This window comes from Euprymna scolopes, chromosome 19, assembly GCF_053919585.1.
Source record: "Euprymna scolopes isolate OS-2025 chromosome 19, ASM5391958v1, whole genome shotgun sequence".
Taxonomy (NCBI): domain Eukaryota; kingdom Metazoa; phylum Mollusca; class Cephalopoda; order Sepiida; family Sepiolidae; genus Euprymna; species Euprymna scolopes.
In genome coordinates this window covers 54,980,330-55,005,021 of record NC_136500.1, presented here as the reverse complement: position 1 = coordinate 55,005,021, position 24,692 = coordinate 54,980,330, and the positions used below count along the sequence as shown (strand labels likewise).

Here is a 24,692-nt window from a genome sequence, read left to right as displayed (position 1 = left end):
AATTTAGTTTCTGATAATACTTTTTTGTTGTTTGTTATGCGAGCAGGATTTCAGCGTAGAGCTTATGAATGTTGCGGCTTAGGATTATTTGGTTTGCATAAAGTCGTCCTACATAGTCATAGCTATACCAAGAAGACACAGCCGTTGCATGCGAAGTCGTGGAAGACTTAGACCAGAACATGCAAAAGAAATCGCAATGGTACTACTTTCGCCCCCATTGATGTGCGGTGCTGCACGTGACACACCTTTGTTGATTACGTGTAAAGGCAGAGGCGACTTTATTCTTGATCTCTATTATATTGGGTTGTCTCACTCAAGATTCCCCACCAAAGTGTTCTATCCTTCACGCAAGTACACCCTCACAAACTATATATGTATGTGTGGGTATAGTTTTGGAAGTTTAAATCCTTTTAAACCATCTTAAGAAAAAAGTTATTTCTCAGTTGGAAAAGTATTTTACTAGTACGTCAATTAATCTAATATCTATGTGTGTATATACATATATATGTGCACACACACACACAAGCATATATATAGATAGATAGATACATATATGTATATATGTATGTATATATATACATGTATGTATATATATACTGTATACATATATACGTGTGTATATATATATGTATATATACATGTGTAAAATATGTATATGTATATATACATATATAAAAATATATACATATATAAGTATATGTATATACATACGTATATATACATATATGTATCTATATATATACATACATTATATGCATATATATACATACATATATATACATATATATGTATATATATGTATATATGTGTGTGTTATGTATATATGTATACATAACATATATATATATAGGTCAAGACTAACATATATATATGTGCATATATGTATATATAAACTAACATAAAAGAAAACTAACCTAAATTTAAAACAGGTCAAGACACCAAATATCCAGGCTAAATAGAACACACACAAAGAATCAGATCCACTAGAGGTCAAAAGGGCCTTTGTCTTTTAAGTGCATATTCATTGGCTGATAGGAAGGAGGCAGTGGATACTATAAAGCTGATTGGCTAACTAAAATCTCAATAGAAGGTGCGTATATAAAAACGACAGACAACCACAAAATTCGCGCATAAGCCTGAAGAGTCATAGAGTGGATGAAACGCGGAATATTCAGAGTAGCTTAATCGCCATATATATTTTATAAATTACTATATATATATATATATATATATATATATATATATATATATATATATATATCAGCAGTTCAGCCCGGCTTTCTTCGGGCCCTATGTACATGCCCTATGTGTGAATACACTTTATGTAAGATTTCAAATGTTTAGACCAAAATTTGTCTAAGTAATTTCGTAGAGACCGCAGAGGTCAATTTTTTATAACTTGGCCTCCAACATTTATTGACATTTATTATTTTGGTTTCAAATCAAAATACAAAGTTTTACCAATGTTCAAGTTACCTACATATTAAATTTCAAGTCTTTACACCCAAAATTGACGGAGGAATTTGTTAGAATCTGCAAGGGTCAACTCTTTCAACTTTGACCTCTCAGCAGCCAAATTTTTGCCCTAAAACTGATTAAAATGCTTGCCGCATGTCTGATTATCCATTATGTATAAATTTTAAATGTTTAGACCCAAAATTGGCTGAGTAGTTTGCTAGATACTGCAAAGGTCAAAGGTAAAATCTTTTGAACTTTCACTCCTGGAAGCTCAAATTTTCGAACCAACCCGATTAAAAAGCTTGCCCTATCTCTGATTACACTTTATGTAATTACGTATTTCAAATGGTTGGACCAAAATTGGCTGAGTAATTTGGTAGAGACAGCCGAGGTCAATTTTTCTTTAACTTTGACCCCAATTTTAACCCTTTAACATTTATTTTTTGGACTCAAATCAAATTAAAAAGTTTAATCAATGTCCAAGTAACCTACATTTAAAATTTCAAGTGTTTAGACCCAACATTTGGCTGTTAAGGGGTCAAAGTTCAACGATTTGACCTTTGAGAACTCTACAAAACTCCTCCGACAATTTTGGGTCTAAACACTTGAAATTTTAGACATAGGTTCCTTGGACATAGATCTAACTTAATAACTTGATTTGAGCCCAAAACAATAAATGTTAAGGGGTCATAATTTTTTTTTTATTACATTTTCACCCCAAACAAGGCACATTGCCACTTTGTTGTAGGGGCTACTACCGGGACATAAGCATCAGGGGTACTGCGTCGGAAGTTGGGTAGCAAGATGTTGGTTCACGTTGCACTTGAACTTCTGCATGCCAGTGCAGTCGGGGAAGCAGGGCCCCAGAAGGGAATTTCAAAGTCTAGCTGTTCTGGGGAAGAAACTACTGGAGTAGAAGGCTCTCTTACATCTAGGGATCTCTACTGTGAAGGGGTGGGATTTAGCTGCTTGTCGGGTTTGTCGGGGGTATTTACGTGGTGGGGGCACAAGTGCTTGCAGTTCGTCAGAGCATTCTCCGTTAAAGTACTTGTAGAACAGGCAGAGGGATGCAACATTTCGTCGATGGGACAGAGGTTGAAGTTTAGCTGACAGTTCAGGACCTATCAGATTAGCGACTCTCTTTTCAACCTTGTCTAGGAGTGAGAGACTAGTGGCAGATGCACCAACCCAAATATGACAACAATACTTCATACATGGGCGAATGGTAGCCTTACAGAGGTATAGGATACTTTCAGGAGTTAGTAGCTTTCTAGCACGGTAGAGAGAACCCACCTTCTGCGCAGCGGCTCTGGCAATGTTCTCAATGTAATTGTTCCAACTCATATTTTCTGTGAACGTTAAGCCAAGCAGTTTAAGAGATGTACTTTCAGATAACAAGTCATTGGCCATAGCTATTGGCGGTGGGGAAGGTTTCTTGTAATTATTGAAGGAAACAACTTTTGTCTTGGCAGCATTGAAGGTGACCATCCATTTTTGTCCCTTCCACTACTGATCGGAGGTCATCCTCTAGTGTTTCTGCCATTTCTTTAGATATGTGTTCATTTGTTTTCCTGTCGTGTCTGTTATAGAGCGTGGTGTCGTCAGCATACATACCCATCTCACAGACAATTTTGTCAGGGAGGTCATTTATGAATATTAAGAATAGCAGAGGTTCAAAGATAGACCCCTGAGGCACTCCCGCATTTATATCATATTGTTTAGATGTTCGACCGTCGAGGACACCCTGGATTTTTCTCTTATCTAAGAAGGATCTAATTATATTATGTACTCTTCCAATGATACCGTATGATCTGATTTTGTTGAAAAGACCCTATTGCCATACCCTGTCAAAAGCCTTAGATATATCTAGAGCTACTGCTCTACCCTCCCCGCTTTGTCCAGTGAATGGTATATACGTTCTGAGATTATAGTTAGGATGCCTGCTGTGGAACGGGCTTGCCTAAATCCATATTGTTTGTCAGTCAGAAGTTTAGCATCTGTAAGATGATGGACTAGAGCGATGATGGACTAGAGCTAATAGGGGTTAAGTTTTAATTGACTGCTCTTTTTTTTTTTGCTCAACATGGACTTTCAAACACCCGGGCAACGCCTAGTTTAAATGCTAGTATATATATATATATATATATATATATATATATATATATATATATATATATATATATATATGCGAGAAATGAGACTCAACGTTGATTGAATAAGGATCAACCAATGCCTACGACATACTTTTATTGCACTCAATTGACACCGTAATAATTTGCTGCAATCATTGTTTTATTGTTTTTCTGCCCTGTTTATATGATCCCTACAATGTGGAAAAACATCTGTATATATGTGTGTGTATATATATATATAAACTTTTATATTATACACCTCATTTGCATGTTCATCTAAAAAAAAAGGTTCAGTTTATTTACTACTGCTCGGGATTGAACAACAACAGACCCGACCGGGGGGGGGGGGGCAATAAACTGGGAATCATGCAAACAGCTGCATCTCGAACGCACAGACAAATGGCACAAGCATAAACCGACAAAAGTACTTGGAAACGAAAATCACCAAATTCTATGGACATGGACATGCAAACAGATAAACCAATCCAAGCAAGAAGATCGGATGTCGTAATAATTAACAAGAAAGAAAAGTCCTGTCGAATCGTAGACTTCGCTGTTTAAGCTGACCACAGTGTGAATATCAAGAAAAGGAAAAACGGAGCAAATGCATTGAGCTAACCAGAGAGCTGAAAGGGATGTAGATGATGAAGAAAATCAACGGCTGAAATATTAAGGAAACTCCTTGAATGTGGAAACTAATGCACACGAGTCACAGGAGCGGATCAGACAAACTGCTGCAAAAGCAAAACATGTGACGTGAAACCAAGAATATTAAAGCTACCCCTTCCTCATCACCTCCCATTGTCCCATCATTGCCCCTCCAAAAAGAGTGATACCAAATAGCCGAGAAGGGTCAATGAGGGTGGAAAGACCAGGGAGAAAGCACTGACCAGACCTCATCTGGACAAGTACCAAGAACTGGGACCTTGAAGAAGCGTATTGCCACTCAAATTCCAATAGAGACCAATGGCCGCTGCAAGCGAGAAATCAATTGTAAGCGGCGGTTGAGAGAATGCAAATTATTTGCAAATGGTATCGAAAGAGGTGGAGAATATTGGGAATCTGGGGAGACTCGTTGTCACTCAGTTTCCAAGGAACAGCACAGGTTTTTTTCAAGGAGAGATCTTCGATGATCTTTGTGAAAGCTCCTTGTGAGCCAATAATAATAATAATAATAATAATAATAATAATAATAATACAACGAAGGGAGGAGTTTACTTAAAATAAATTGTGCAACATAGTCATTGGTTCCGTCATAGTAACGATCAAGCCAGGACACGTACGTATATTGACGACTCATGTGCCGAGTTAATGGCGTGTCAGCATTTAAGCCATAGTTTGAGCGTGACGTCACGGAATGAAATGCATATATATACATTAAAATTGAAAGAACAGTAGAAAGAGACGAAGAAAAAGGAAAAAGACGCATAGCGAATTTGGGAGGTATGCTTAACAAGCACATAAATCTCCTCCTTCTCCTCCTTCTCCTCCTCCTCCTCCTCCTAATCCTTCTAAAGTGAGCCGGCCAGCCAACCTGTGGGTCCGGGAAATAATTACTGCAACACAACAACTGATTTTAGCTAAAAACAAAAGACTGCTATCTGGAAAGTGAAAGAAAGCGATAACATGGTGTGTGGTGTTGTAATAACGTGCTGACGACTTGTATCTGAAATCGAACGAAATAACTTTTTCTTTCACCTTAAAAGTTCGTGTCAAAGTTTTATTTTCTTTGCGAGTCTCTAAATATTTAAAAGTAATAACAAAGTTGCAACTGATTTTGCAATAAAATCGATTGAACTATTACGAAATATTTCAATTTGCATCGTATAATTACTTTCAAATATATTTAACTAAAAAGAGCATTTTGATTCATTTTCCCAAATAATTATTTTATATAAGATTTTAAACTAAAATGTGTTCATTAAATCTTTTGAAATAATTATGTAATCAATTAATCGATTTTGTGCTTTGGCATTTTACACTTCATGCTTGTTAGTAGTTATAGACACAGACATGGCTAAAACACTGAGAAAAATCAAATTGATATTTTTTAAGTAATTAAAATCTATTAGAATCCAATATTTCTTAACAAAATTTTGATTTTTTCCAGAAAGATAAAATCCTGAATTTCATCATCTTAAAAGCGGAATAATATAATACCTTTTCTATAATTTTTAATAACAGTTTAAATTTTAAAATTTTCTAAAATCAGTCAAGTACCAATTTTTTGCTAAAAGACGTAAACATTAATCTCAATTTTAAATATTTTTTAATGTTTTTGAATCAGTTACACTAATTTTTTTTATGTCTAAATGAGATTTAGGATGATTTTCTATAAGAATATGCGAGAAATATTAGAATATTACTACCTGAATGTCAAATGATTTAAAAATAATTCCATTTTTTTTATGACGAGTCGATATTATACTCGACGGGCGCTATTTTAACTCGAAATCCTTTTAAAATATGGAAGCGTGGACGTGTCTAAATATTTATCTAATCATTTCCATGGATTATTAAATTTTAATGTAACCAAGCAGGCAAATACTAGTTTTCTTTGATTCATTAAATTAAATTATAATTCAAAATGGAATTTATAGCGTAAAGGATTCGAAGTAATTTCGAAAAAAGGAGATAATAACTGTTTGTACCACCATACTGCAGGGAATCTCACGTAAACGACAAATTGCAAAAATAATTATTGCAATTTTTAAACTTCCACAGTTGTATATGTTTGTTTTTTTTTCTTTTTTTGGCATCGATTCTTCAAAACATTCTCTAATGGTATATTGGCAAATAATAATAATAATAATAATAATAATAATAATAATAATAATAATAATAATAGATAGATAGATAGATAGATAGATAGATAGATAGATAGATAGATAGCAGCGTACAATTGCTTCGGCCCCACTGGTATTCATTGCGTAATCATTGTATTCCATTTTGTTTTATTCATTTAGTGTGTTGGTTATTTATAGATTCATTACATGATTTCAGTCGTAACAAAGTATAGTTATTTCATTATCGCTGTATTCTTTCATTTCTCGCGGCTCACTATGCCATATATTGTATTGTATGTCGTTATGGTACATTTTCTGTATATTTATTCTTCCAACTTATCTTATTCTGCTTCAAACGTGGCACACAATTGACTATACTTATGTTTTATTGTCTTTATTATAGTATGCTTTAAAAATTATTTACTTATTCATAGCTCTACTATTACACTATCGAGCTATCTACATGAACTTTGTGTTACTGATATTTTTATTTGAATACACAATTTGCGGCGTGTTATCCATGTGGGGATTTTTCAGGCTATTGCCTTACTATCTATCTATCTATCTATATATATATATATATATATATAGATAGATAGATAGATAGATAGATAATGTGTATATATATATAGATAATGTGTGTATATGTTGTGTGTATATATGTATATATATATATATAGAGAGAGAGAGAGAGATAATGAGTGTATATATGTTGTGTATATATATATATATATATATATATATATATATATATATATATATATATATATATATATATATATTGACTACATTTGTATAATAATATTGTCGGGTCTGTGTTTGCATCGGATATCTATAAACATCAAAGACAACCTAATACTTCAGAAAACAATAGGAAAAAGAATGGCCACATGAAATTGAAGGCTGGTGCTATGAATACACCTAAAGTTTCTCTTTCCTTTCGCACCAATGTTAGATAGGTCTGCTACTGTAAAAAAAATTCTTTTTAAACGATTAACATTTTCTGTTTTTATTACAGGGAGCAACGAGTCACAGCTTTACTCGTGGGGATTTTAAATGGTATCAGCGTCTTATTTACACCAATATTGCAAGTAAGTTGTCTCCATTCTTCGAAATCCATGATTGTTAGCAGAATATATGATTGTTAGCAAAATCCACGATGGTTAGCAGAATCTGCATCTTAAAAATGAAATAAAACATTCACCAAATAAAGTATTTCCCGAAATACTAAAAGCGGTTCGTCAGTCGGAACGACGGAGATGATCTAACAACCCTTAGGATAAAGGTTTTGCACCTTACTGGCAGTTTGTTTATAGTTGTGCTGGTTTGCGTAGAGCCAGCCTCACTCACCAGTAGGACAGGGTCGAGACAGTTGGAAGTCAGGTGGGATGCAGGAGCTGCTAGCTGTATCGACATCGTCCTCCATACAACGCCTGTTATTCTCAAATAATTACCTATACCGTACTGACCAGGCTCCATGTTGCTTAACTTCGGTGATCTAACGAGCATCGGTGTTTCAGCGTGATTATGAAATACTAATGACTAAAATACAAATCAACTTTTATTTTTTAATAGTTGAATTGTTAATTTTCTTATTTGAGAGCAATACACTATAAGCAAACATATATATATATATATATATATATATATATATATATATATATATATATATTAATTTATAAAATATATATGGCGATTAAGCTACACTGAATATTCGGCGTTTCATCCACTCTAGGATTCCTCAGCCTGAGGAATCCTAGAGTGGATGAAACGCCGAATATTCAGTGTAGCTTAATCGCCATATATAGTTTAAAAATTACTAACTAGCTCTACCTACGTATTGAGGACTCTTGAAGTAAATACTTAACGTTTACGCATAAAACGATACTTTCGTATATTATTTTTATGTGAGTAAATGAAGTAGTTATATATATATATATATATATATATATATATATATATATATATATATAATTATTTTTTAATATCAAGGAACACTATTGTTTCATCCTTCGGATCATTGAACAACCTGCACGGCTGACGTCAACCACAAAAAATAAAGTTGAATTTAACATTTATATAAAGGGTAAATCTCAAGATGGCGAGAGTGATATTATGATTATACAGGGTGACAAAAAAAACGGGCCCGAACTCTAATTAGACCCAGTTTCTTAGTGTTTTGTCCGAATGAAATGAAACTTTGGTCATTACTAGTTTATTATATTCAAAACATCACATCAAAACACTAGGATCTTTGGCCTTTTTTTCTCCGTTCTACAGCATATGTTCTAGATGGCCTCCATTTGGCTTTTGTTTTTTTGGGGGGTTCACCCTGTAATATCATGATCTTTTTTTTTTTTTTTTTTTTTTTATTCAATTTTCACCCCAAACAAGGCACAGTGCCACTTTGAAGCAGGGGGCTACTATTAGAGAATTAATTAGCGGGGTCATTATGAAAAGAGAAGAGTAGAAAGATGTTTGTTAACATTACACTTGAACTTCTGCATATCATTGCAGTTGGGAAAGCAGAATCCCGGAAGGGAGTTCCAAAGACCCGCAGTTCTGGGGAAGAAACTATTGGAGTAAAAGGCTTTCTTGCACCTAGGGATCTCCACTGTAAAGGGATGAGACTTAGTAGCTTGTCGGGTTTGTCGGGGGTAGTTACGTCGGGGAGGTACAAGTGTTTGCAGTTCGTCAGAGCATTCACCATTGAAGTATTTGTAGAACAGGCAGAGGGATGCAACATCTCGTCGATGGGACAGAGGTTGAAGCCTAGATGACAGTTCAGGACCTATCAGGTTGGCGACTCTTTTTTGAACCCTGTCCAGGAGCGAGAGACAAGCAGCAGATGCACCAGCCCAGATGTGACAACAGTACTCCATACATGGGCGAATGGTTACCTTATAGAGGTATAGGATACTGGCAGGCGTGAGTAGTTTTCTATCACGGTAGAGGGAGCCAACCTTCCTTGCAGCAGCCTTGGCAATGCTCTCAATGTATCTATTCCAGTTCATATTCCCTGTAAACGTTAGGCTGAGGAGTTTAAAAGAAGTACTTTCAGGCAATGTGTTCTTGGCCATTGCTATTGGTGGTAGAGAAGGTTTCTTGTAGTTATTGAAGGAAACAAGCTTAGTCTTAGCAGCATTGAATGAGACTAACCATTTTTGTCCCCATTCCACTACGGATTGAAGGTCATCCTCTAGTGTTTCTGCCATTTTCTTGGATATGTGTTCATTTGTTTTCCCCTCATATCTGTTATATAGAGTGGTGTCATCGGCAAATATACCCATCTCCGAAACAATATTATCAGGGAGGTCGTTTATGAATATCAGGAACAATAGAGGTCCAAGGATAGACCCCTGAGGCACTCCCGCATTTATGTCATATTGTTTGGATGTACGTCCGTCGAGGACAACTTTGATTTTTCTATTACTTAAGAAGGATTTAATTACGTTATGAATTCTTCCAGTGATTCCATATGATCTAATTTTCCTTAGAAGACTATCGTGCCATACCCTGTCAAAAGCCTTAGATAGATCAAGGGCCACCGCTCTACCCTCCCCTGTTTTATCCAATGAACGGTATATACGTTCAGAAACTACAGTTAAGATATCTGCTGTTGAACGGGCTTGCCTGAATCCATATTGTTTGTCAGTCAGGAGTTTAACAGCTGTTAGGTGCTGGACTAGGACTTGATTAACTAAGGACTCAAATATTTTGGCGAAAAGCGGGAGGAGGCTAATGGGGCGATAATTTAGTGGGTCAGTTCTTTCACCAGAATTCTTGAAGACTGGTACCACAGAGGCGGTTTTCCAGCAGTCGGGAAAACAAGATTCGTTAAGGCATTTATTGTAAAGTTTGGACAGAACTGGAGCAACCTCGGCAGAGCATTTTTTTAATAGCACAGCCGGGATGAGATCTGGTCCAGATGCTTTAGAGGTGTCTAGGTTTTTTATAATAGCATGTACCTGAGAAGGGGTGATTTTCAAATCGTCAAGCGTGGCGTCTGTTCGCAGAGGAAAATCAGGGACTGAGTGGTGTACCGAGTTCAGTGTGGAGTTTGAGGCAAACCGACTGGCAAGCAGATTAGCCTTGTCAGTTGCCGTGCAAGCAACCTCATGATTGTTTGTTAGTGGGGGAATAATTGACTGTCCATTATTAACTACGCTGTTGTAGATTTTCCAAAAATCCCGGGTTCCTAATTTCTGTGCTTCGATGCGCTTTCTGGTGGTTTCAGAGTAATCTGACTTAGCTGTGTCTATCACTCTCTTACAATTATTTCTAGCTTCTATAAACTTCTGTTTATTTGAGCTGGACTTATGTCGGTTGAATCTGCGGAACGCATGCTGCCTTTGACAAATGGCAGCTGCACAAGCAGAAGTAAACCATTGGGGGGAGTGGGGCTTGCTATAGTATTTCCGTGCGGGAACATGTGCTTCAATAGCAGTTTTGAACCATTCAGTTGTCTCATTTGCACACTGTTCCGCTGGAAGAGTAAAGATATTTTGCCATGGGGCATCTCTGATGAGCTCCCTGATGGCTTCCCAATCAGCCTTTTTGTAATACCTCGTTGTTTTGAGTAGTGGGTCTTCAGTTTTAGGGCGAGAATTTAGGCTGATTTCTACCATTATCACAGCGTGATCAGCATTCCCGAGTGGGCTGTGGGCATTTGTTGTACAGTCATTGGGAACCGTTGTCAGAAAGATATCTAGAAGTGAGGCATGTTGATCGTGCTGGTCTGGGAAACGTGTCGGAAATGTAACCAATTGAGATAGGGAATGAGATATAGAGAAGCTATATGTGGCGCTACCAGCTACGTCTGTGTGATTTGAGAATCCTAGCCAGTTACTGTGGTGGACATTGAAGTCACCAAATACATGTATTTGTGCGCTAGTATCGAGGGAGAGTGTTATATCTATGCTGTCTGAGACTTTGTTTATTAGGGTACAGTCTTGGTTTGAGGGAGAGCGGTAGAGAAAATACAAGTAGCTAATATTGTGTTGCATATTTAGTCTGAAGCACATAAAGGCCTGGCCCTCTGATTCTAGTTTTATTTCTCTAGTTAGGGGGAGGGTGTTTCGAATATAGACTCCAAGTCCATGCATATGTCTGTCCGAGTCTGCGCATGTGAGTTTAAGTAACCGACTTTAATCTCAACATAGAGTGCTTAATACATTATATATGTGTGTGTGTTTGTATGTAGATATGTATATACATATATGTATATATATATGTATATATATATGTAGTATATATATATGTAGATGAATATACATGTATATATATGTGTATATATATGGGTATATACATGTATATATATGTATATATATATGTAGATGTATATATGTATATATATATGTGTATATATATGTGTATATACATGTATATATACATATATATATATATGTGTGTATATATTTATGTATGCATATATATATGTATGTATATATATATATTTATATATATATGTATATATATGTATATATATGTATATATATGTGTGTATATATATGTATGTATATATATGTATATATATGTGTGTATATATATGTATGTATATATATATATATATATATCGAAAGGAATATTCATAAAAGTAAGTTGGGGGGGGGGTTATACTTATCTCTTTTTTTATCTTGGGAAGAATAAGTCTTTAGAGAATCCCAGGTATATTGGCCACCCTGTTTGGATAAATGAGTAAAATTATTATACATACAAATTTTCCACAGATAATGTGTACGTCTTTGGACTCGTTGTAAATCGTTCAATTTACTGATTTTAAACAAAAAAAATCGATAAAAAAGTAGAAATGCCAGACCACATTGTTTTAGATAACAAAAATAAACACCAAAAACAATAAACTTTTTAAATTAAGATGAGTGCAGGCAATTTCAGAATGTCCATAAAAGTAAATGAACTTCGTCTCAACCCGTTTAACTTAATACAGTACACCTTTCATATCGTTTAACTTAATACAGAACACTTTTCATATCGTTTAACTTAATACAGAACACTTTTCATATCGTTTAACTTAATGCGGTACACTTTTCATATCGTTTAACTTAATACAGAACACTTTTCATATCGTTTAACTTAATACAGTACACTTTTCATGCCGTTTAGCTTAATGCGGTACACTTTTCATATCGTTTAACTTAATGCGGTACACTTTTCATATCGTTTAACTTAATACAGTACACTTTTCATATCGTTTAACTTAATGCGGTACACTTTTCATATCGTTTAACTTAACGCGGTACACTTTTCATATCGTTTAGCTTAATGCAGAACACTTTTCATATCGTTTAACTTAACGCGGTACACTTTTCATATCGTTTAGCTTAATGCGGTACACTTTTCATATCGTTTAACTTAATGCGGTACACTTTTCATGTCGTTTAACTTAACGCGGTACACTTTTCATATCGTTTAACTTAATACAGTACACTTTTCATATCGTTTAGCTTAATGCGGTACACTTTTCATATCGTTTAACTTAATGCGGTACACTTTTCATATCGTTTAACTTAATGCGGTACACTTTTCATGTCGTTTAACTTAATGCGATACACTTTTCATATCGTTTAACTTAATACAGTACACTTTTCATATCGTTTAACTTAATACAGTACACTTTCCATATCGTCCAAAAAATGGACGTATAAACGTACTGCAACATTTACTCCGGTACTTAAACAAATTCTGTTTCAATTGCTACTCTTATTTTTGCACAACTGTTTCAGGTTTCTTGCTTCAAATATTGTCATTATAAGATAAACCTAAGCCTTGTGGTTTGCTGCTATAAACATTTTATTTCGGAATACTTTACAAGATAAGCTTTACCTGATGGTTTCCCGTTTTATACACGGTCTTTAAAAAAAGCCGTGCAATATAAGCTTTACCTAACATCTTATTTAAGAAAGCTTTACAAGATAGGTTTACCTGATAGTTTAAAACATTGTCGGTAAGAAACCCTAACAAGATAAGCTTACCTGATGGTTTCCTACTATAAACATTTTATTTAGGAAAGCCTTACTAGAAAAGCTTTACCTGATGGTTTCTTGCATTAAATATTTTATATAAAAAAGCATTACAAGATAATCTTTACTTGATGGTTTCCTGCTTTAATCTTTTTATTTAAAATAGCCTTACAAGATACACACAACGGGATACGAAACCATAAGCCGGATTATTCCTGATTGCTTTTGTATTACATTAGTCAGTTTTCCACGATCTCTCGTTACCTTGTTCAGGAGGCTGAAGTGGGTTTTCAATCTTGTCCCAAGGGCCTTCCGCGGACTAGCGGAGGGAAGGAGGCACTATAAATTTCCTTTAACAGTAGTACTCTTTATCCATCCTATACAAGCTTATTATTCCTAAATCGCCATCCATTTGGTACGAACCAGGCTCATTACTGCTTAACTTCGATGATTTGACTGGAACCGGTGTGTCAACGTGATTATGCCGTATATACTCTTTGATAGATCTGTTTAAGACATTTTTTTTCGGAATTTTTTACATGACGGTTGATAATTTGTACCATTTGAATGATTATGACTATTGTTCTCATCTCACAACGGTTGATGTAACCTCTGATCTTCTTCAGGTCCGTCTCACAATATTAGTGAATTTTTCTGTCGAATTCGAGAATCTGTACGGAATTTCTAACGAAATCCATTTATTTTATTTAATTCACAAAAGTAACTTGTTCTCGTTTTAGTGCAATAGAGATACAAACAATTGCATTTAAAGGGCGGTTAGAATCTTTAAAAGATCTCTCATTTGGAATGTGAGAGTGGGATTCATTCCCAGCTAAAACAAATTAATAAGATGTTTTTAAAGTGATATATATATATATATATATATATATATATATATATATATATATATATATATATATATATATATATATATATATACGTGTGTGTATACTAACAGGGTTACCGGTGTTGACTGGGTTTGAGTGTGAGATAGTATTATATACAACATCATATTAAGAGAAATCACTTTAGCTATGCAGTTATATGTTGATACCCCAAAACCCATCGCTTATAAATAGATTAATTTGACCGTATGTAGAAAAACACTTATATTTAAGGTAAACTACCCAATATGTTTTCGTTTTTAGAGACAGAAATACATACAAACATAGAGGTTTACTCCTTTATTGTTGTGTAGTAGTGGTCTTTTTAAGATGACGGATACATATATACGATGGTGATGGGGGAAAGATAGAGACATTTATATAGTTCTGTGGTTTTTCTTCTTAACACATATATTAGAGAGGAGAGAGGGGGTGATCAGTTCTTATGACACAGAAGAGGAGGATAATCATTTCTCATGATGGAGAGACACATTACTTAGGATGGGGGTTATACAAAATTCATTAAAGATGATTATTCACATTACCTTTTTCTGTTGAATGACGACACGACACAGTTTTAAAAAAACATGATGATAACTTCTTTATTATCACGTCGACCAGTCGAATGATGATGACGTCAAGGAATTCAAAGTCGTTTTTACATGTTTAATGTTCTATCCCTTCGCCTCCAAGGGGGACCTTTCTCATGTCAGCTCTGTCCGGTTGACTGTGCTGACTTTGATCTGGACTGCCTCTGATCTTCGTCTCCCTGATCTTCGACTCTAGCTCCTATATTGAGAATTCATTTTTTCTATGATGTCATATATGGCTTCAAAACGTGATCGACTCACGTGGCCTAAAGATACGTAAGTTCGGCACATGTTCCCAAACCATTTCTGCAGACAAAGAATTCTCAGTAATCTATTTTTCCCTAACCTATTTTTCAACATATTTAAATTGCATTGTTCATTATTTTCTAGCTGACCTTATTTTAATTCAGTTTTCATAGAAAGAATCGAACAATTAAATTCTTTTTACAAACATATCTAAACTATTTTATATGAAATTGAACAATGCGAAATTCTTACATTCCATTTTCTGAATCTATTTCTGAACCTTGCTTACAAAGTTCAAATCTCGGTCTATCCTAATCTTATTTCCACTTATCTAATGTTCTTCTTACTTACAAGGGAAGGGGACCTTTCTTCTTCTAACATTATTACATTCTAGACATATTCTGGGCACATAGTGAACGATAAACAGATAGAGGGTACGACAGAGATGAATAGAGAAAGACAGACAGATAAAAAGACAGGTTAAGAAGTGTTACGTACTAAATTTACCAAAATTCTTCATTTTATTATAAAAACGAAAAGCATATTCTTTGATTTCATATAAATATATTTTTAAAATCGGGGGTAGAATTGCAATCGCACACTTAATGTTTTCAGTCTGATATTTCCCCTACTAACCAATTTATACATTCGTTAATCAACTTTTAAAATAACACTCCTCAGAAAAATCAGAGATAAGTACTTGAAGAATTTACATTTTTAAGGGTGTTTGTTCTTTTCTGATGGCTTACTTAGAAGTGAGAGAACGTAGATATTCGAGACAAAGCTAACGTAGAGATTGAGGACCATTTATAATTTGTTTTCATTGATTAATTTTAAATGTATTGTATAAATGTCATCAAAATATGATATATTTGACGTTTTAAAATATTTTGGGCTCTCATCACTTCCTGGTTTAGGAGGGAACAGAGATTTGAGTCAGCTTCCATTTTTCCCCATTAAATTTTATACATAGAACTTCAATGTCAAAAATTTTAGTATATATTAAAAGTTTATGTAAGTTGTGCTCTCATAGTACATCTAGAGGTGTACTTGGAGATTTGAGAACACTTCGATTCTCTTCCTGGAAACATTTTATGTGATAATACATTTTTAGATTTATGTAGATTACTTAACTTCCCTTTTTATATAGAATGCACAAACATCACGTATACGCACATACACACATTGAATTTATATATATATATATATATATATATATATATATATATATATATATATATATGAGATCTTATGACAAAATTATGACCTGTTTAATTAAATCTACTAAAATCTAAATGTGACTTAATTCTCTCTTTCTATGCCTGACCATTTTGAATTATTTTGCAGTGTATTCCCATGCCTGTCCTGTACGGTGTCTTCCTCTACATGGGTGTGACGTCTCTCCGCGGAATGCAGGTTTGTGGGCCAACAACGTTTACCATTTCACTCTCTTATTACAACCCCTCCCTCGAAAAGGTCCACCGACATATTTTGGCTCTCATTTCAGGATGACATTTGTCTTAACTACATTGAATTCAAGGGCTGATATGACAAGCGGTATGTCAAGGAAGTAGTGCGGATGTGTACGAGCAGGTTTCGCTACGTTTTAAATTATTTCAAAATGTACATTGTCCGTTAGCTTAAACATCAAGGAAATGAATTTTCTGTCGTGTGTTAATATCACGCTTGGGAAAATATCTCTTATCATAAGACCTACATAAATTAACTTTTGTATACATACATATATGTGTATATAAATACATATATATATATATATATATATATATATATATATATATATACGTATATATATGTATGTGTGTATTTATATATATATATATATATATATATATATATATACCTACATGGGTATATATGCACATACATAAATACATTATATATATATATATATATATATATATATATATATATATATATATATATATATATATATATTAAGGAGTATATATATTAAGGATATATATATTAAGGAGCAATGCACAATAATATAAATATAGATACCAAACTTTTAAAAATTATTTTTACAAAAAATCAATCATCGGGAAATAAAGGAATTTAGGAACCCAACAAATGGGGTATATTTTTAAAAAAATTTCTTTTTTTTTTAATGGCTTAGGGCTCCCCGTAAAAACTTCACATAACTCTTAAATAAGGATACGAAAATTAGGCGATACATTAATATTTAAATGGGCTTTTCCGTAACCACAACCAAGGTAAATGTTTCTAGCATGCTTTTCCCGTTAGGGATTCTCCTGTCCCGCCTTTTTCTTTCTATTTAAAAAATGCTACATTGCCTAAAGTGTGTTTATTCATAAAGTCTGAAGAAAAGCTGATTTTTGAAAAATTTCAAACAATATAATGCTTGAAATTGTCGAACTAGACATTGAATCAATTGTAATATAAAATGAAATACACATTTTGTTGCCATCAACACCGTGTCTTGAAGTCTTCATTTTGCACACACAGTATATTTACATTAATATATATATATATATATATATATATATATATATATATATATATATATATAAATATATAAATATATATAGATTTATATAAAAATATATCTATTAACAGAAAAATATATATAAATATATATACCTGAACATCTATATATCTATAAAAGTGCACGTGTCTGTCTGCGTACATTTCCTACGTAATAACTCTGTCAAATTTTAGTCTACAGACTCAAAATTTGATATACAGGATACTGAGATTTGGGAAAATCTTAATAATCCGTTTTCGGACAGAAATTTGGCTGTTAAGGGGTCAAAGTTCAACGATTTGACCTTTGAGAACTCTACCAAACTCCTCCGCCAATTTTTAGTCTAAACACTTGAAATTTTAGATATACGTTCCTTGGACATGTATCTAACTAAATAACTTGATTTGAGTCCAAAACAATAAATAATAGTCATAATAGTCATAATAGGGGTCAAAGTTTTAAAAAAAAATCTTACCTGTGTTGTCTCTACCAAATTATTCAGACAATTTCTGGTCTAAACATTTGAAATTTTACATAAAGGGTATTCAGAGGTAGGGCTAGCTTTTTAATCGGTTTGGGTCGAAAATTTTTAGTTGCCAATATATAAATGTATGTATGTATGTATGTTTGCATGTCTTCCTAAAACTTTCGACAGAGGCGACGGAGTTTTACAAGATCAGTATCGTTTTGAAGTTCGATCGCGGTACGGGTTCGAGTCTTCCCTACTACTACCACTTTTTTTTTTGCTCAACACACACATCCAAACACCCAGGCAACGAAAATGAAATGCTAGTATATATATAAGTGAAAAAATGGAGTAATGGAAACATATTAAAGGTATATGCAGCTTCTCTTCCGATTTTCGGATTTGAATCATGTCAAAAAATATTCTTTAATGAATTAAAAAATATAAAACAAGTGTAAGTAAATAATCAATTCCCTAACTCTCTTGTAGATAAAGAAATAAAATTAGCCATTAGTAAGTTGAATCAAAGTAGTAATATTCAAGAAAATTATCAACCTGTTAATATATATTACCGTAACTAGTTACATAAAAACTGAAAAATCGATGATAGTATTCTTAAAAATATAATCCTAGATATGTGGTTCCCAAAATAATAAAAAAATAAAATTTATTATATATTATAAAAAAAAAATATATAGACAACAAGCCTTGTAATGAAAAACAACATTTCGCAAACAAATGACCTGTTGGAAAGGACCAATGTAGTTTACAAATTTAGCTGCCCAATAGGAGAGTGTATCTCCAATATTAGTAGATACATTGGTTCAACAAGTAACACCTTGTCGCGAAGATTGACTCTTCACCTCTCTGACTCTAGCTCCATATCACAACATTTGAAGGGACATGGCTGCCAACATTGGGAATTTCGAAGAATTATGGTAGAAAATACAAGAGTATTGCAGAGTGAGAGAAATGTAAATAGGCTAAGAATACTCGAAGCATTGTACATTAAAACAAAGAAGCCTCAAATAAATAATATTAATTATGAGTGCAGCCGGAACGTTTTGAAATGTTTGGGATAAATGTTTGATAATGTATATATGTGCTTGTATATATAAATGTGTTTAATACATGTAAAAAAAAAAAAAAGTCCGCCCACCTAACTTCTAACAAATTACCACGTGACTAGGAAAAGAAAAAAAATGTATATATATAAGTAAATTAAAAAAACAATCTACATTTATTTCTACAATATGCCTGAGGATAATAGAAGTAGTTCTGTCGAAAGCGCTCGCGATTATGGATCAAACATATACAATTTCGAGAAAAACACAAAAAGGACTATTCGGAGATTGGAGAAAATAAAAAGGAAAATTGTAAAACAGAATAATTCCGTGCTATTCAATAATATTTGTCTAAATGAGAAAATTCTGCCTAAATATACACAATTATATATATATATATATATATATATATATATATATATATATATATATATATATATATATATATTTATGTATATATTTATTTATATATATTTATGTATATGTATATATATATATATTTATGCATATATTAATTTATATATATAGTTATGTATATATATTTATACTTATATATATATACTAGCATTTCCGCTCGGCGTTGCCAGGGTGTTTGGATGTGTATGTTGAGCAAAAAAAAAAAAGTGGTAGTAGGAAGGCAGGCTCGAATCCGTACCGAAAAGGAGGAAAAGAACGGGGTAAAACCTAACGTTTATGCTGTTACGACCACCGCCAAACCGGAAGCGACATTTTTAAAAATTATGGCTAGACAATCTAAAGGAGAGGATAACTTTCAAATTTATCGTCGAAAAAAGTGACCCCCCCTGTAGAAAAGTGCCTACTTGAAGGGGAAAATATTGATGTTTTATTCAATTTTTCGATATTTGTTGTATGAAATATCGAACTTTAAAACGATACTGATCTTAGTAAAATCCGTTGCCTTTCTTGAAAGTTTCAGGCACACATGCAAACAGACATACATACATACATTTATATATAGGTAACTAACAGTTTTCGACCCAAACTGATGAAAAAGCTTGCCCTATCTCTGAATACCCTTTATGTAAAATTTCAAATATTTAGACCAGAGTAATTTGGAAGAGACCGCAGAGGTCAAATTTTTTTAAACTTTGACCCCTATTATGACCCCTTAAAATTTATTGTTTTGGGCTCAAATCAAGTTATTAAGTTAGATCCATGTCCAAGGAACCTATATCTAAAATTTCAAGTGCGTAGACCAAAAATTGTCGGAGGATTTTTGTAGAGTTCTCAAAGGTCAAATCGTTGAACTTTGACCTCTTAATTGCCAAATTTCTGGCCAAAAACGGATCACATCGATTTTCCCAAATGTCAGTACCCTGTATATCGAATTCCGAGTCTGTAGACTAAAAATTGACAGATTTATTGCGTAGGGAAATGTACACACACAAGCACGTTCACTTTTATATATATATATAGAGAGAGAGATTTATGTATATGTTTATATATTTATGTATATATATGCATGTATATATATATTATATATATATTTATACATATATATTTATGTATATGTATATATATTTAAGTATATATATATATTTATATATATTTATGTATATATTTAAGTATATATATATTTATTTATTTATACATATATATATGTATATATATTTAAGTATATATATATTTATTTATATATATATGTATATATATTTAAGTATATATATATATATTTATTTATTTATATATATATATTTAAGTATATATATTTATTTATATATATGTATATATATTTAAGTATATATATATATTTATTTATATATATATATTTAAGCATATATATATTTATTTATATATATATATATATTTAAGTATATATATATATTTATTTATATATATATATATTTATTTATATATATATATTTAAGTATATATATATATTTATTTATATATATATATATATTCAAGTATATATATATATTTAAGTATATATATATTTATTTATATATATATATTTAAGTATATATATATATATATTTATATATATATATATATATATTTAAGTATATATATTTATTTATTTATTTATATATATATATATTTAAGTATATATATATATATTTATATATATTTATTTATTTATATATATGTATATTTAAGTATATATATATATATATTTATTTATATATATTTATTTATTTATATATATATATATTTAAGTATATATATATATTTATTTATATATATATATATTTAAGTATATATATATATTTATTTATATATATATATTTAAGTATATATATATATTTATTTATATATATATATATATATTTAAGTATATATATATATATATATTTAAGTATATATATATATTTATTTATATATATATATATATATTTAAGTATATATATATATTTATTTAAGTATATATATATATTTATTTAAGTATATATATATATTTATTTATATATATATATATATATTTAAGTATATATATATATATATTTATTTAAGTATATATATATATATTTATTTAAGTATATATATATATTTATTTATATATATATATATATATATATATATATATATATATATATATATATACGATTAAACCCGGATCTCCAACTTCCAACGTAGACCCCCACTACCATTTCTCCTTCTGCCACATCAGTTATCTACGTTCTAACCTTCCCGAAGTTGAGACCAAATTACAGGAGACTAATCAAGACCTATTATTTTCAAGCGAAACTGGCATTGGAGAAACTATTTCCTTAGATTAGTTCTTAATTAAAGGATACTCTTACTCACTTCAAAATCCCACCCCCAAGAACCCCATGGGCATTGAGTATGTGTCTATATTAAGGATGGCTTTTCATGTGGTTGGGACATCTCCAGAGAAAATCCTAACTTGCCCTATATGTGCTTCCGTTTTGCACTTGCTCATACTACTGCATTTATATTTACTCTCTATCGCCCCCACAACAGCGGAGTGTCTATCGTTAAAAGCATATCTGAGAAAATTGATCGCGACCTATCTGCTTATCCTTCAGCTAACATTCACGTATGTGGAGACTTCAATGTTTACAATGTGGAATGATTGATTCACTCAAATAAGACCGATGATGGGGGGAGGTTCTGTCATGATTTCTCCATTGCTTATGACCTCACTCAGATTATTCCCGAATCCACCCGTGAGCCTGACACTGACATTCTCCTAAACCTTTTTCTCACAACTTGCCCTGAACTATGTTCAGTTTCCGTTCTGTCTCCTCTTGAATCTTCCGACCACTCTATTGTATCAATTAAGATAAAAATGAAATGTAATAAGTCCTCAGACATATCTCTCCATCGTACATTATATCGATACACTATGGCTGACTGGGATAGCTTCCGTACATTTATATCAGATCTACCTGTACGTTCCATGCGTAAAAAGGATGTGTCCTCTATGGTATCAGACCTGACAGAATGGTTAATTGTAGGTATAGACCGTTTCATACCCTCGAAAAGGTTCCAAAAATAACCTAACAGCCAGCTATGATCCTCTCCAGAATGTGCTGCTGCCATTGCGCACATAAATCACTTTTTCCGCTGCTTCCAACGTAATAGATGTATGGAGAATAAAGCTGCTCTCAGGACTGCCAACAACCATTGTAGGAAAATAATAAAGGACGCTAGAAATCCGTCAAGTCCAAAGCAGCTAAGCAGCTTGGTTCTCACCAGTTTTGGCAAATAGCAAACAGAATCCTGAACAGAAGCGTGTGCTCTATCCCAACTATCATCAATGGACCTGAGGTAATCTCGCCAGCATCAGACAAAGCCAAACCGATAATATTTCCTCCTGTATAAGAAAATATGGTATGTGAGATACAAATATCTGTACGTGATGTTGCCAAGCTAATCGAAATCCTTGATTCCAGTAAAGCAACTGGCCCTGACGGTATTCCAATTATAGTACTCAAAAAACTTCAACCAGAACTAGCACCCATACTTACAAAACTGTTTAAACGTTGTCTTAAAGAGAATTGCTTCCAATCACTCTGGAAAATCTCATCAGCATGCCCTGCATTTAAGAGTTCAGATGATCGCTCATCTTCCTCTCAGTACAGGCCAATAAGTTTCATGTGCGTCATGAGTAAGTTGCTGGAATCGGTGTTAAATACAGAAGTAATCAACCATCACAGCAAAAATAACCTTCTTAGTGACATATGTTTCCGTTCTGCTAGATCTACAGCAGATGTGCTTACAGTTATATCTCATAGGATTAGCGAATCTCTCGACAGAGGCAACCTTTCTAGGGCAATTGCTCTTGACATATCAACGGCCTTTGATAGGGTATGGCATAAAGGTTTACTTGACAAGATCTCCAGCTATGGTATAGCTGGAAATGTCTTCTCAATCATTAAATCATTTCTCTCTGATAGGTCCATAAGAGTAGTGGTTGATGGGCAAAAATCAGCAGGTCACACTATTAATGCTGGAGTCCCTCAGGGGTCCATCCTGGGCCCAACTCTTTTCTTGATCTACATTAATGATCTTCCAAATCGCATCCTCACATAATTCGTAGACATTTATGCTGATGATACTACTATCTATAATAGCACATCTAAGACAGTAAACGACCAAGTTATCTCTGATTCTCTCTCCTCTGATCTTCAGCACGTGGTACAATGGGGAAAGAAGTGGCTGGTTACTTTTAATACATCTAAAATCAAGCTTCTATCTTTACATCATCAACGTTCTGTCCCCATCTGGTACCAATTGATATGAGTGGCTCTCATCTTGGGGAGGTCTCATATTTTGAGAAGCTTCTGGGCTTGACCTTTACTCCTGATCTTAAATGGAACACATACATAAAATCCGTTGCCAAGGCCGCTGGAAAAATGGTGAGATCCTTCTATCGATCCATTAGATAAATCACTGCTGATGCAATTCTCTATCTATATAAGAGCCAGGTACGTCCAAGGATGGAGTACTGTTGCCACATCTGGGCACGAGCTGTTAGAAAGGACTTGTCCTGCCTTGATAGAGTTCAAAATAGACTTCGTAGCCTCGTAGGAGATGTCCTTTTCTCTTCACTGCAACCTCTATCTCACAGAAGAGATGTTGCGAGTTTGTCTCTGCTGTATCGTTATTTTTATGGAAAGCGTTCGACTGAGCCTCAGTCTATGGTCCCCCCTCGCTAAACTTTCACAAGAAACACTCGTCTAGCTGAAAACACTATCAATAATTCCCCCCACTTTTTATCTGTGCCTAAACCTAAACGTAGATTCCATGAACAAAGCTTCTTTCTTAGAACTGCACGCCTGTGGAATTGTCTTCCATTTCCCTGCTCTTCAGCTGACTACAATATGATTGTCTTCAAGTCCAACGTACACAAGTTCTTGATGTATCCTTCCATTTAAGTTAGCAAATTTACAGAATTTCCATTACTCACGATTACTGTATGGACCAATTGACTACTGTACACTCTAAACCCATATCCTCGAGAGGACTCTGGCCTTGACAATTGGTTATGTCTATGTAAAAAAAATTAATATATATATATACATATATATATACATATATTTATATATATACATATATTTATATATATATATTTATATATATGCTTAGTTT

The 24,692-nt window shown here is 33.0% G+C and overlaps 1 protein-coding gene across 1 annotated transcript in view; it reads left to right on the top strand.

The window, feature by feature from the left end:
* LOC145303594 (sodium-driven chloride bicarbonate exchanger-like) overlaps positions 1-24,692 on the top strand; it is a 198,012-nt gene that overhangs the window by 135,045 nt on the left and 38,275 nt on the right. The window contains exons 15-16 of the mRNA XM_080145149.1: positions 7,395-7,467; positions 16,424-16,492. Of these exons, the coding sequence (XP_080001275.1) occupies positions 7,395-7,467; positions 16,424-16,492 (142 nt within the window). The remainder of the gene's footprint in view (positions 1-7,394; positions 7,468-16,423; positions 16,493-24,692) is intronic.